Raw genomic sequence first — 15,723 nt, 5'->3', positions numbered from 1 at the left:
CCCTGAAATATTACTTTCCTTTGTAAGGATATTCAAACTGAAATTGGGCCACCTCCTGCCCTGTTGCCTTTTTTGTGCGGCCATTTATTTGTGGGGGAAAATTGGATGCAAAAACCCTTCTCTTTTAAGATATTGTACTTTCATAATATTTATTTTAATATGATTTTGGAAGTAAAGTTTTCGAATTTGAAACATCTGTTAAACACGTTTTAACCTTTTCAAAGAATATATTTTGGTATTTCCTAAAATAAAGGAAAAAAGGTTCTCGGGCTACAGGTCATAAAACCAGGTATAGAATGGATAATAAAATCCACAATGTATTAAGTTTAAGAAATAGGTAGTTCAGTTCTCTCCGAACTGAATACCGTATTTACTTTTTTTCATAAATACACCATAATCCCAACAATTGAAATATTCAAAATTGCTGCTCTTCTTGCAATTTACAAAAATATCACGGACTGGCTTGTAAAATGTCAGTATACTGTGTGAAGTGATTTAATCTGCTTCATAACGTAATACCCACTAAACAGCACTTGTAAGGTTCAGTTTATCATCTAGGTAATTATCTATGCAATTAGTTTTAGCTATTGTAAAAAGGGAAGCAGTGGGGTGGCCGGCTATGTTGATACTCAAGTTAACGGGTCGCCTCATTTTTTTTAAATAATTAACGACAAAAAGCGATTGGCGAAATGGCAATTATTCACTTAGTGAAAAATTATTTTTAGATTATTTACGAATAGTTGATCGGGGATAGCATTAAAACGGCTGTTTCCGAAAATTCACGTCCTTAGGTTTTTTATTTTCATCTCTTACCTATCGTAAGATGCAATTTATCATTTGATATTTACTGGTCGCTCGGAAAAGATCATAGATAACTCGATCAACAAAGTTGAGGGCTTTTGGTGTTTGTTATTTGAACACTTACCTGTCGCGGAATAGATCCCGCCCAGTAGAAGGTCCCGTAATCGGCAAGAACAGTGGGAATCATTCAAATATTGAAAACGCACGGCCTCGCGAAGAAAAGCAGCTCTGTAAGAGGTAGCCCACCAAGTTGATAAACATGCCCGTTTTTCTCTACTTAGTTGCGTGCCCTGACATCGAGGCTCGTATCATCTTTGATTTCAGTTTGAATATCGGTGCAAAGGAAAGCGCGGAGAAATCATTTCATATCATTAAATCATTCCGGAATCATACGTAAAAATGGTTTTTTCCCGTTTTGCTCAGGATGCCAACGACCACTGAGGCAAATTGCCGCTTGATTTGCCGTTCACGAAAATATCATTGCCGATCTCAGGGCTGAAACGGGAAAATCAATTTCTTACCATAAAATAATTCCGGACTTCATACGTAGAAATGTTTTTCCCGTTTTAGCCCAAATGCAAACGAGCCCTGAGATCGGCAACGATTTTTCTTGAACGGCAAACCCAGCGGCAATTATATATGTGCTTTGTTACAATTATTGTTTAGAGGGGACTGATATTCCAGAGAGAAGATTGCTACATTGATAGTTAAGTTAACTGGCCGATCCCTGCAATATTGCTTTCCTTTGTAAGGACAATCAAACTAAAATCATAGATAATTGTCACTTGGTTTGCCGTACAAGAAAATATCAGCCGACCTCAGGGTTCGTTGGCATCTGGGCTAAAATGGGGAAAAGCCATTTCGTACCATTAAATCAGACAGGCTTCATCCGTAGAAATTGTCAGCAATGATATTTTCTTGCGCGGTAAACCAAGAGGCAATTTTCTATGTGGTTAATTTCAGTTATTGTGAACAGGAGAGCCCTTTTCTAGGGGGTGGCCTGCTTTCTTGATACTCAAGATAGCGAGCTACCCCATTATTTATAAAAATAACGGCAAATTCTGGAAATATCGCGTCAAACGACAGTTTTTGAGCTTGTCAGAAGAATATATTATTCAATTGTTAATAACTAGTTTGGAAATAAGAAAAATAATTAATTAGAAAAACTACTGTACTATATATACACAATTTGAAAAAATGAAAGATGCACAAGGAATCAGGATAAAACTATGTGTGTTTTAGCATATAAAATAAACTTAAAACTTATATTTTTACATAATTGAACATATTGCTATATTTAAATTTGAAAACGGACTTTTTAGGAAGAATAATTTCTATTAGTACAGCGCTCTTGTCCATTCCTTCAGATGCTCTTGTAAACTCAGTGTGCACCTTTATAGTTCTTGAACTCATCTCAAGCAGATGATATGAAATCTTTAAATATGTTGGGTTTGGATGGGATAATAACTGACCTGAGTTGCAAATGGGTAATTTCTAAATGCAACCGTTTTTCTATATCTCAAAAGAAGCAAAATAACAGTAACTATTGTTCCTGATAATAATAAGGAACTTAATACTATCATTGCGATTCGAATTTTATTAAAATGTTGAATAGCATTCGATATATGAAGTGGATGGTCCTAAAAAAAAACAGACAATTATCTCACTTTTTCTACTCTTTTATAGCATATAGCTATAATTTTCTATGTTCCTTGGACAACTGGTTAAGATGCAGTTTATGTTTAAACGACGTAATAGCCGGAATTCGCAAAAAACTGACAGCATCCCTCTCAGATCTAATCCCACACTTCATCACCGTGCAAAATGTAGTCATCGTAAAGAACTTTTTGATTCATTGATTCAAATGAGAAGGGCAGATTAAACAAAACTAAAAAGTGTGTGTGGTCCATCAGCTATATTTGTTTTCAAGTGACAGCTATTTAAATAGGCCTATGGGATATATTTTTCAATCGATAATATTTTTTCAAACCGAGATCGGACCGAGAACAAACCGTGAATTGCATTTCATGGGAATAGGCCCGAAGCGGTACCGAATGAGTAACTAACTGGACGGAGATTACGATTTTTTCTAAAGTTTTCAAATGTTATTGAGGGGTAGGAAGACATTGTTGGTTTAGATAGAAAAAACAACAATTATATGAATTATGGGTACTTATTTAGTCTATGGATATGTTACTGACCTACCCGAAATTTTCTAAATTTTAAATCTAAATACGAGAATGGTCCCAGAAGTACCTGGCCTGACATAGAGATGGCGGTATTTGCTTGAAAAATAACACTGTATTAGAAAATACACAATCTATACAGCATGTGTTTCAAAGACGCCAGGTTGTTTAGTATTTGTTGGGCAGCCATAAATAGTGAACGTTTTCAGTGAATTTGTGAACATGGAAAAAATTGGTCATCATTATATGATACAATACTTCTATTTGAAAGGCCTTATCCCAACCTACATAAAAGCTGAACTAGATTCTAATCTGGGGAAGAATGTTCCTTCGTTATCAACAGTAAAATATTGAGTTTAAACGAGGCCATACGACCTGCGAAGGTCAGCATCGCAGAGGTCGACCAAATGAGGTGACGATTCCGGAAATGAAGCAAATCCACAAAGCGGTACTGGATGATCGTGGACCGAAAGTGTGCGAGCTAGCAGACATAGTAGATATTTCGAACTGTGGTACATCGCATATTAACTGAAAAATCGGACATGAGAAAGCTGTGCGCAATATGGTTCCCGCTTTGATCACAATGGAACAATATAGAGCGTCGTGAATACATTTCCATCGAGTATTGGGCAATGTTTCACAGAAATAAAGCCGTTTCTTAACGATGAATGAAACGTGGGCCCATCACTTCACACCCGAAACAAAAGAACAATCAAAACAATGGACTGAAAAGAAAGGCAAAGAAAAGGCAGAGACCGTTCCATCTTCAGGCAAAGTAAATGCGTCGGTTTTTTGGAATGCACGTGGGATAATTTTCATTAACTACCTTGAAAAGGGAAAAATTATCAACGGTGAGTATTATGCGAACTTATTGCTACGTTTATACGAAGAAATCAAGCAGAATCGACCTCATCTGGCTAAAAAGAAAGTGTTGTTTCGTCAAGACAATGCACCTGCTCACACATCCGTTATTGCAATGGCCAAAATTAATAAATTAAAGTTTGAATTGCTACCTCACGCACACCTATTCTCCAGATTTAGCCCCCTTGGATTAGTTTCTGTTCCAAGGCTTGAAAAATGGCTCAGTGGTCAAAGACTTTCCAGCAATGAAGAGGTGATGAGGGCAGTTTGGCTATGGCTATTTTGAGGAGCGTGATGATTCTTATTATAAAAGGATATCGATCTTATTGAACTTCGGCTGGGAAAATATATGGAAATAAATGGATATTACGTTGAAAAATAAATGAATTTTTCCCAAAATTTTTTTGTTTTCTTTGATGGTACAAGTATTTCTGGGACCATCGTCGTAGGTTATTCATATCAAAAAAAAAATTATACCATTGTGTCTGTGAAAACATTTGAGATTGTAAAAGTTTTTACTACTATACAATATAACAGTCTACTTTGGGTGTATTTATAGAAATGCTTTAAAAAACCACAATTTTAAAATAAGATACTCAGAGGAATTTTCCAGAGGCAGCAAGATCGGTGTCATAAAAGTTATTTTGAACGTTAGTCCTAAATGTATAAAAAAATTCTTTTTCCATAAATATAAAAATTGACTTTAGGGAAGTGAGAATTGATGTGAAAATTGAAAAATATCTACCTGTGAACATATTGTTGACTTCAAAAAAAATACTGGTGTACTATCTTCATTTTCCATATCTGTACACATCGGACTGTCTAATTTACGGGTTATATATTTTGGCAACGATTGGGAAATATTATATAAATCACAAGTACATCTTAATGGGTTGAAATTAATTTTCAAAATCTTCAGTTTCGACCAGTTAATTAAATTAAAATCCAAATTCACTAGAGAATTGTTACTTAGATCCAACTAAAAAAAATATAACATTAGTAGTATTCATTATATTCGGCAATTTAATTGAGACATCTATTGATATAAAAACTGAGAACAGTTTTCAATTGAATCACCCCTTCTATTTCTTGTACAGTTGCCCCTAAAATAAATATTATTGAAAAAGTATTGAAAAGATGTTTGTAGTATAATTTTAAAAATGGGATATGGTTGAATTGACGGTTAAAAATAAAAAAAATGCTTCAACCCCAAATAATTGTGAATAAGGTTATAAGTATATCAATGACTCTACGATTTCACTTCAATTCTCTATTAAATATTGCTGTCAAGTAAATGTATAAGTAAGAAAGGAGGAAATTGGGAACACTTTATTCCTTTCTAACTTATATTTTAATTAGATAATACAATAATTAAGATAAATAAAGATGTATGATATTCACTGATGCTTTTCACCAATTTTTATTGGATTTGGCAAACAAATCTTTTTGACATCCAATTATTCAGGCAATATTGAATGTATGCGAGTAGAACTAATGCCCAAGTAAGCCTCAATCTAATGGTTTATCATATGATGTTCTTGCAATATCATGTTACGCACAGCATCGATGCTTTCTAGCACGACAACCGATTTTGGAGAACCTTCACGAAATTGATCCTGTAGAGAAGTGCGGTCGCGTTTGAATTCGGAAAATGAGTGAAACTCAATGGGCTCGATATGGTGCTTCATCACAAAAAGTCGAAGCGAGTTGATCGGCATACTTGGTTTAAAGACGGATTCATAAACTTGACTTTCCGTTTGCCTTTGCCATTCGTATGTGACTTTTTCCGTTCGTAACAAATTATACACCGTATTCATAAACTTGACGTTGCAGCCGTTAACCTCTTTTAAACTCTTAATCTGTTAACTAACCTATACATTGTTATATGTTTTTCCATGTAGAATTATGATTATATTTCCTTTTGTCGTTAATACGCTTAGATAAGTAGTTGAATTTTTGATCATTTACATACTTTATGAATCGAAATTCGCGGAAATACCTACTTTTAAATATTACACAATTAGCTGCGAGCAAGCATAGACACTACTAAAAATGGTAGTGATTAGGGATTATTAAGTTTGCAAAATCAGCAACTAAAAACAAATATGACGACTGCTTCTAAGTGTAAGTGGAATAAATTATTTCTATCATATGGATAATTATATTAACCTCTTTTCATATTGGTCTATGAAAATAACGAACTTTAACATCAAAAATAGTTTTATCAAAAATAAGAAACCATTCATTGTTACCCATTTTTTATTATGCAATTGAATAATTTTTGAGAAAGCAAAATTTTAAATATCTTTTCAGTAAATTCTACAATATTTCAAATGAAAGTAAATGATAAAAAATTAAGAGTTATACAGGAATGAATGCCCTTTCTCGGGACATTCATTCCGAATCATCCGTACGGAGTGTCAACAGTACCAAAAATTCTTGGAATATGCCACCCTTCTTTCTCTCCGTACGGTGCCGATTGTAGTTAGAATATTCAGTCCGATGTTTAGCACGTGTTGGACCCCGTGTCGTCGATATTCTCCATACTCTTGTTTCTTCTGATTGTTTTTATTAACCCAAATTGAGGGCTATTATAATTTCTTCAATATCCATACTGTACATTTCATAAAAATCAAATTTAATAAAGGAAGTCAAAAACCAAACGCATGATACTTCCACAGCGACAGGATGCCACTCAAACTAACTACTGGCGAGAGACCTCGGAATCGGTAATTTGTGGAGGAATCCAGAAGGTTGAACGGCATAATGATGATAATGATAGAACAACCTTAAAATTTTCTGTAACTCCAAAATGCGGTGCCAACTTCTTGAGTCATTTAATCCATAGTTATTGGAATTATTAGAAATTTGGATTTGCATATACTTACTTCATCTATAATTTGATTATCTCCAAAAGCTTCTTTGTCAATGTAATTTAAGTTTTCGTTATCCCTTAAATATAGCTTCTTTAAATGTTTCAAAGTTGCAAATGTATTTGCTTCTACATAATTCAATCTAGGTAAATTATTTAAGTGCAGTTCAATCAGATCAAGACCTACAACATTTTTAAAACATTGAGAATAATATCTAATCTATTATTTGAAGAACAATATTCAACCCTCTAGAAACAACTATTCTTATTCATATAAAATTACAAACCTAAGCTTTTACTCTTTAGAAGTATTCTTCTTTGAATAACAATATTCAATAATTTGGAAACAGCAGAGTAAAATCAGATAAAATTCCTTTTTATTTAAATAAAATTAAAAAAAAAGTTTTAACTTCTTCGAAGTATCCATCTTTTTGTTTTTTCTAAAGATTGGGTTAACTAGTTTCTTGACATAATATTTATTTAACATGTTTTCTAGTAGACTACAGCTTCCAGAAATCTCATTTTTCTACCTTTCTATTGTATGCATTCCAAAATGTTTACTCAACAGCTTTATTTTCAATATATTTTGAAAAATTTCTTTTTAACAGCTGTAGCAAATGAATCAGTTGATTATCCTATTGAAAATTGAATCCAAAGAAATTCCATTAAACTGTACAACCTCATAGAATTTTGCCAACGTTACATCTAAATAGTCTTTAATTTTAATTGGTTATACACACTACTTTCAAGCATTCGACGGGCATTAGCTAAACTTATAAATTCCAGGACCGTATCTAGAAGAATCGATTTAGGGATACGTAATGAATATTGCACCCCGTATAATATTTTTTTTATGCAAGTGATTTTCAAATTACATAAATAATTAATTGCATATTTGCGACAATGTTGATTGTAAATGATCAAAATTTTATATCAGATGATAATATATTATAACAACTGTACCAAAGGAAATTAACAAGCTACTCTGAAAAGTTTTAAAATCAAGATTGGCGTTGACCGTTTGATATTTTGTACCAATTGTCATCATCGTTTATATGGACAAAAATTGTGTTAGCTTTGCTAGAGCTTTTGTTTCTTTCGTCCAAAATACCACATGAGTTTCCGACCATAAAAAACGCCGACATAATTCTTGCTTTTGGGTTTTGCAATGATAATGGTACATCACGGAACAGAACGACATGTGGATAGAACGCAGGTAGATGACATTATTGATTCGGCGAAGGCGCGCGGTGCCATTGATTTACTTTTAATAAACCGCGGACCCCGTTTGATGTTTTTTTTTATATTCGTTTTTATAGCAAGCGGTTTATTTATATTGTTTCTTTTGGATAATTTCTAGGAAAGTCTATTCATTTATTTGATTAGAAACTACAAAACAGAGCTGTTAAAAATTTAGTCAGATTAAACAGCAGGGCTCACTGCAGAGACTTCTTTAAAACATTAAAAATTCATCCTTCCTTATTCATCTTTGAATCCGCTTGCCTAATTCGTAAACACGCTTCTCCAATTTTAGAAAGGTCGTTGCACGGGTATCCACTTAGGAACGCGGAGCACGACCTTTATCTACCTACTCCACGTTCAGAATTAATTAAGGGCTCAATATTTCACAATGAAAAAAAATGCACAGTCAGTTGCCAATTGAAATCATATCGATATCATCTTTTCCCGCATTCCGCAATAATTTGAGGGCACATTTACTGGAAAGTGTCTTCAAGTCTGTAAACTACTTCTAATAATAATATTCAATTCCAGACATGCTGCATACTGATTGAATTTTTGCTATGGGCTTATATACGACTTATATACTAATTATTACCTATTACTATTACATATAAAATTGTTACTGATTGTTTTATCTTTATTTGATTATTTTGATTTGTTTGTTTTTTAGATTTTACAAGCTTTTGTCTACAAATTGTAACAATTTTTTGACAATAAAGTATTTTTTCACTCTCTCTATTATGTGATACGTCATTATGATTGTTCTATATTTGAAAATCACTTATTGCATTTAAAAAATATTTTAGAGGGTGCAATATTCAATAAGAATTCCTAAATTGATCCTGGAATTTTCCTGAAGTTTTGCTAATATCAGTCGAATGTTTGATAGTATTGTACTGCATCATGAAAAAATTTAAGGAATATAGCCAATTAAAGTTTATTGTCAATTTCAAAAATCATCCAGTAAATTAATAAACTTTTCGTAGGCTGGAGGATTTTACATATGGTAGAATTATGTAAAGTTTCTCATAACTCACCCTGTATACGTTTTTATGTTTTTTGAGTAAATAAAGTATACTGGTTGCTTCTAAGTCGAAGATATTCAAATATTCACTTTGTTTCCATTTATTTAAAACTATTATAGTCATTCTATACGTATGCGAACTTTAATGATAAAGATAGTATCATTTTTTACTTAGAAAAACAACTTTCTCATATTTTTTTGCTCCCATAATTAATAAAAATGAGTGAGAATATAAAATAAGAATAACAAACATCCAATTCATTCTTCAGCAAGCATTTTAAATAATTGTCGCTTGATTTATACAGTCACTACTTAAGGGACCTCCAGTCTTAAGTTATTACGTAATTAGCGTAATAGTGACCACATTAATATTAAAAATATTTTACTACAAGATGTTATTAGATTAGCTAATTATGTGATAACTGATGACATAAGGTCCCTTAAGTAGGGACTGAATAAATCAACCGACTTGGTATTACATAGATCTCATAACTTTTTACGGTAGAAAAACTGAGTTAGGAGATTTGCGTTTTGCGAGTTTTGGTTTTGATGGCATCTCATTTCTTTTTGTAGATAGACCTCCTTTTTTCCTTTCCAATACCCTTTACTTCTTAAATACCAATAATGAATTGTCTTAAAGCAAGCGCACTCTCTGCCTTGATGAGCTTTTCATATTTTTATAGATAGTCTTCATCTTCTTCTTTTACGGTACTCTTTCTTGAGCTTCAACTATAGTTTTTCTCAAAGCCCACCCCCTGTCTCTATGGATTTTTCTCGGAGGCTTTGATGTTACAATTTTTGCCATGTTTGGACAGTAAATGCTTCTTAGTTTTTTGTATTCACAAATTGAAGATTCTTGCGCTTCAATACTCTTAGAGTCGACATTAATTAGATGAAACCCGCCCAGACTTTTAACTCTCAAAAATGCCACGTAAGCTTGACCGGATGTGAATAATGCAGAACCAATATCCATCAGCGCATCATTGAGACTTAGGTCCCGACTTTTGGGTATAGTTATAGCATATGCTTTACATATGGGAAACTGTTTGCGATAGACATGAACTCTATTAATAATTTCAAATTTAGTTTTGACCAGGTCAAGCTTCTAAACATGTTTTATATTAAATGTAATTTATATTTTTGTATTTTCCGAAACAGCTTTTTGCACTATACCGATAGAACCATTAACATTTAATCATTTATTTTATTATTTTATATATCATATCATATGGGATTAGGAAGTTATTTATGCAGTTGATGTATTTAGAAAACTGGACTGAAAATGCAAAATATTTTAGTTCTTCCATGATTTATACACTAAACACTAATTGTATTCATAATTTGAAGCTTCTATGTCTAATAGAAGTGCCCTAGAGTTTTGATGATCGGTCAGTCGGTGAGTGACAAAATTAAGAACTTTGACTAGTTGTCATTCTTAAACTACTACTTCAAATTGAATGAAATTTGAAAAATACAATGCTTGCTTAGTTTTAGAAATACAGATCCACAACGAAGTTATGGGGGTCGAAAATGGCCTGAACTGCTTCGAGAAAATGTGCGGCTTTTTTGCTTGTCTTGGCGGGGACTCTACTGTGCCTCCATACCAATAATTATAATAATTGTTATGATCGTTGTTTTTTCAAAATACTTGATTAAACAAATAATAAAATAGTGTACTAGAAACTTACCTAAGAAGCTTTGGTCAGTAAGTTTAAATATATAGTTGTCACTAATTTTAAGCACCTTAAGATTGTTACTTATATAACTCAACGTAAGTGGTACAAAGTCGAGATGATTAGATGATAAATCCAAAGAATATAAAGTGGGTAAGTTTCTTAAAAGAGATCCTTCTATTTCTGTTAACTCATTATCCGCTAGATTTAACACCTGAAAGAAAGTAATTTAATACAATTTATTTTCAAATTTACCAGCAGAAGTCAAATTATACTTATCCTGAAGGCCGATTGACGTTTGCTGTTATAAAATTAAAAACATTGATATATGTAAGATCATGCTTGCCGTTTGCCGATCGGTCTGCCGTTGGTCTTTCAAAATATAAACGAATTTTATCTGTTCTCGTCGGTCGTTCGTGGCAATAGAAAATCACATCCGTTTGCATTTTTCACGTGATTTTGCCTAATGCTCCCAATAAAAAAAGCTCTTCAACATTTTTCATAATTTAGTTCATGAATACCAAAAAATATAAAAATACACGTAAACATAAAGCAGTAGTACACACGTCAAAAAGAATATCAAAATTTTTAGGTGAACGGCAGCAACGTCAACTTTATTCATAGGATCAAAACGACAAACGTCACTCGCTAACGGCAACGGTAATCGCAAAGTCAAGTTTATGAACCGGCCTTTTAAGCTTACTATTTAGAAGTATTCCTGAGTAAATTTATATTAAAAGACATTGTTACTTGAGAAAAATAACATTGCGAGACTCTATAAAAACATTTTTTTTTTATTTTATATATTGTAATTGGTGGTGCATTACATATTCATCTCTATTTTTTACCTTTATTTTTGTAAGTGATCCTAAAGCAACTTGAGTAGTTGGATCAAGAACTTTAAAATCGTTTCCTTGTAGATTGAGTTCTTCTAAGTCAGGCATATTTTCAAAAAACTTCACAGGTAAACTGTGAATTTGATTGTAAGCCAAATTTAAATATTTTACCGCTATAGGTCGGTATCTCTTGTCACTATAAGGTCCTCTGAAGTCATCACCTCCTATTTCTTCGGCTAAAATAGATTGTAATTTTTAATTTATTTAGAAATAGAGGAATGTTCCATGTTGTTTTGCTACTTTTTATTCTATTTCTGTATTTTTTCATAAATCCCTTTAGTTTTTTTAAATTATTTTCCCCAAATTACCAATATTGTTAAGGATTGTTGTTATAGTTCTATAATAGACATCTATTAAAAAATCCAGAATGGAAGAATACCAAATAAAAAAAGTAAAAATAATAAAAAACACATACAAATCAGGAGGAAAAAAGTTATAACAATTCTTAATGAATAAATACATTCTATAAGGAGACAGTATGGACCCCGAACTATTTATCATGGATAAGATATGGGTTACAACAATTTAGAACCAGCTAGACTCAATAATTTGGTATGTACAAATGACATAGCATGCAAATTCAAGAAATAAGATAAAGAGATTAAAACATGTATATATTTGCATATAATTCTTCAAATTTTTACTTCTTAGACCTTTATATATGTTTTCCGTGATGATTTATATTGACTTAAGGTCACTTTTTTATGAAAATCAGTTTAAAATAGCATGAAAAAAATTTTATGTTTCTACGTACTTCGGTTTCCATCAAAATATCATTTTACATGAAATTTTAAGTAGGTCGAAACGTTAAATTTTTACACGCTATTTTAAACAGATTTTGATAGAAAAGTGACCTAAAGTCAAGACAAATCATCACGAAAAACATATTTACATATACACAGTATTCCAGGATTTGATGCAAAAAATTCGGGTGTATACGTGAAAATAGAGCTGTGACATAAAAAAGTTCTCATACGACCCCTCATTTCTTAGGAGAAATGTAGATTTTTAGATCGTTGTACATGCCATAAAGAGACATTATGAAGAAAATTATCATAAATTGTAGTTATTTATTGAGGTATTTAAACACAATCTTGGAAAACTAATGAATAAATAAATAAACATTCGTACAACATTCAATATTCATTCAATTAAAATTACAATTTATGATAATGAACAACGATCTTAAAATCTACATACCTCCTAAACCATAATTTTTATCAAGTTAATCAAAGAGTACGTTTTTGTTAAAAAATTGATTGAAAAATTCATTTTTGCTAACTTTAAATTGAACAGGTTGTCCCTGTAAAAGTAACGGATTGTTAACCATTGGGCATGAGCCGTCCCTGGTCTTCAGATAGTAGTGTTATTTATTCCATCGAACATACCACATGGACATACATAATCATCCATTATGTTCGAATGTATAAGTTAGAAAATATACTTGAATATAATTTCTGATTTCGTAACTTCAAATGCCTATAACTCAGAGACGTGGGGTCTTATTAGAAACTTTTTTTTATGTCACACCATTATTATCATGTCATCAACTCACTCCCGAATTTTTTGCATCAAGTCCCCGAATTATATTGAATATAGAAGCTCAAAGAATGGGTATGAACCGCACGAAGACATTGTACTAACCAGGTATAGTAAAATAGACAAATAATGGAAAGTTATGAAAACACTTGCAGTGACAAAAGCATGAAAATGCATAAGAATAAACCAAGAAGCAGTAAATATTTATAGCAGCTGGCTATTTTTATAGTTGGCCTCCACCATATCTTTGAACGTGAAAATGTTTTACCAAATGATGTTCCAGATTTTCCCAAACATAAGATTTCCAAAATACATTTTATTGTTAATGATTGCATGGCAGAAAGCCTTCAAAATGAATTGAGTATCATTGCATTGGGGTAGACTCACTTGTCAATAAATTGTAACTCAGATCGATATACTCAACATTCCTGATATTAGAAAATAATCCACTATCCAAATACTTGATGTTACAGTGATCGAATACAAGTTTAGCTTTTTGCGTTGAGATAGGAAGCTTCTCCAAGGTTGAAATGTTATTATAACTGAAAGTAGCCACTAATGTTTTATTGTGTGGTGGCCAGTTTGCCAAAACATGCTCAAACTGTTGTCTACTGCAATCAATTATAAATTCGTCTTCATCTTCACATAAACACTGATCACAAATGTGGGAAGAATTTTGGTAAACCTCATCGCTAGTTGCCGGATATACAAATAACAGTAATATCTGTAACAATTTTCACAATATTTACGTCAATCAAAGATACAAAAATATTTCTGTATATTCTCTATTAACATTTTATTTTCTGTTTATATAACGAGGTACAGTTGCTAAAATAAAAAAAATAAAAAAAACGAAGGTAATTTCATACTTTCGCGGTGATGAAGTTATTATATTTTTTTCCATGATCTACACAAAAAGCGAACAAATTGCAAAAAAAATTATACAAAAATGTTGATTTATCATGTTTTTACAATTAAAAATAATAACAATTTCTCTTAAAATCGACCTTTTCTCACTTATAATCGTTTGTACCTTTTTTATTAAGTAATCATTTAAGTTATATGAACAAAAAAATTCTTAAAATCACTTATTGTAATCAAGTGTACAATATTAAAAGTCAACTTTTAAAAATTGAAAATTTTCACCATTAAACAAATGATATCTTACACTAAGGTTAGGTTGAATGAATAAACAAACATTTTTCAATTTTTTTTCCAAAATGTTCGTATTTTTGTGTATATTAAAAAAAATAATACATGAACTGCGTTTGATGCTTTGTAAAAAAGTTATGAACGATTATATGCGAAGCAGTGCGTTTATGATCACATTTAAAGTCATAAAACTATATGAAATCTCCATGTGAGATATTTCTCATATTTTTTTCACAAATCCGCTGTAAAAACGAAGAAAATTCATCGAAATCGCATGACTTTTCGATTTTCTACAGCCAAAAAACAAGGGAACCGCGAAAGTATAAAATTACCAAAACGAAAATTATTTGGCTAGAGATGATTTGGTTAGGTTAGGTTGATAATGAGTTCTTTTTATTATTTTTCACGAGTTTCAGCCACAACCCACATTTGCACACAAAAATTTTCTGTGCGATACTTTTCACTTATTATGTGGAATTAATTTCTTAATTTTATTTATTTTTGTGATACCTTTTACAAATTTACCAGAAGAGAAACCGTTAAAATAATTCTACTTTTGATCATTTTTAAATTAATTACCAAGATTTCTCATAATTCGTAGATTGATGTGTAAGTAACAAAAATACTGTTTACACTTGCTATGCAATAAAATGAATCATTCCATACCGACATTAATAACACAATTTTTATCTTTAAGTGATATACAAATATAAAAAACAAACAAACCAGAAAGTATAAGTATATATACCAAAGTGCCCTATTTTAGTTAACTTCAAACTATTCCAAATATATAAATCACATGAATGTGAAATTAAAGTTAGCTTACCCATATATAATTCATTTTCTAAATTTTTTCCACTACCTTTATGAATGATTTCAACATGAATACTGACTGCAAATCTAATTAATTTTTATCTTATCAGCTTTATCTAATTTAATCCATCGAATACTTTTTGATGGTCGGTTTTATAACCTATTTGGAAAAATGATTCAATTAATTTTTAGTATGTTTAGAGACGTCAGTTCCAGTAAATACCTTGAATTTTTTTACTTATAGTCGACTGTTTATTACCATAAAGTTAAGACTTCTACTTGTGACAACTCCAAACTGCATATTAAATAAGTTTATTTGAAGAATAAAATGCTTACTGAAACATTTTTTTAACTACGGTTGCCAAGTCTTCTGCGTTTATAATATCCTAACATATTTTGGTTATATAACGCTGATTATCCCACGTTAATTTATCTCAGGTAATTTCTTCGTCACACTATTTCTTGACGTTTAATGAGCATCGTTTCCATATGCAAATTTCAAAAAAAAAATGCTCATACATTCGATACTCATTTATGAAATAACTTCAAGATCAAAAATCATTTCCATAATCTTTTCCACTGTGAGCTGTATATTTCTGTAAAAATCAAATGTTGTAATTTGCAACTACTTAAAACCAAATAGAAGCTTCAATCATCTATTCCC

General features: G+C 31.5%; 2 protein-coding genes across 4 annotated transcripts in view; one reads left to right on the top strand and one right to left on the bottom strand.

The window, feature by feature from the left end:
- LOC130902427 (uncharacterized) overlaps positions 1 to 15,723 on the top strand; it is a 41,682-nt gene that overhangs the window by 9,698 nt on the left and 16,261 nt on the right. The window lies entirely within an intron of this gene.
- Positions 370 to 15,137, bottom strand: LOC130902429 (leucine-rich repeat-containing protein 70). The gene is made up of 7 exons (XM_057814575.1): positions 15,073 to 15,137; positions 13,482 to 13,818; positions 11,508 to 11,731; positions 10,675 to 10,873; positions 6,737 to 6,903; positions 4,594 to 4,827; positions 370 to 2,441 (listed from the first exon to the last, which is right to left on the bottom strand). Exons 1-7 carry the CDS (start codon positions 15,085 to 15,087, stop codon positions 2,238 to 2,240), a joined length of 1,380 nt encoding a protein of 459 aa, XP_057670558.1. The 5' UTR covers positions 15,088 to 15,137; the 3' UTR covers positions 370 to 2,237.

Source organism: Diorhabda carinulata, chromosome X, assembly GCF_026250575.1.
Source record: "Diorhabda carinulata isolate Delta chromosome X, icDioCari1.1, whole genome shotgun sequence".
Taxonomy (NCBI): domain Eukaryota; kingdom Metazoa; phylum Arthropoda; class Insecta; order Coleoptera; family Chrysomelidae; genus Diorhabda; species Diorhabda carinulata.
Note: the sequence above shows the minus strand (reverse complement) of the source record. Positions and strands in the feature narration are given on the sequence as shown.

Excerpts from the sequence above, each read along its gene's own strand:
- LOC130902429 (XM_057814575.1), bottom strand. Across the intron at positions 11,732-13,481 it reads GAGTTACAATTTATTGACAA|CCGAAGAAATAGGAGGTGAT; the intron begins GTGAGTCTACCC and ends AATCTATTTTAG. Across the intron at positions 6,904-10,674 it reads TACTGACCAAAGCTTCTTAG|GTCTTGATCTGATTGAACTG; the intron begins GTAAGTTTCTAG and ends AAAATGTTGTAG.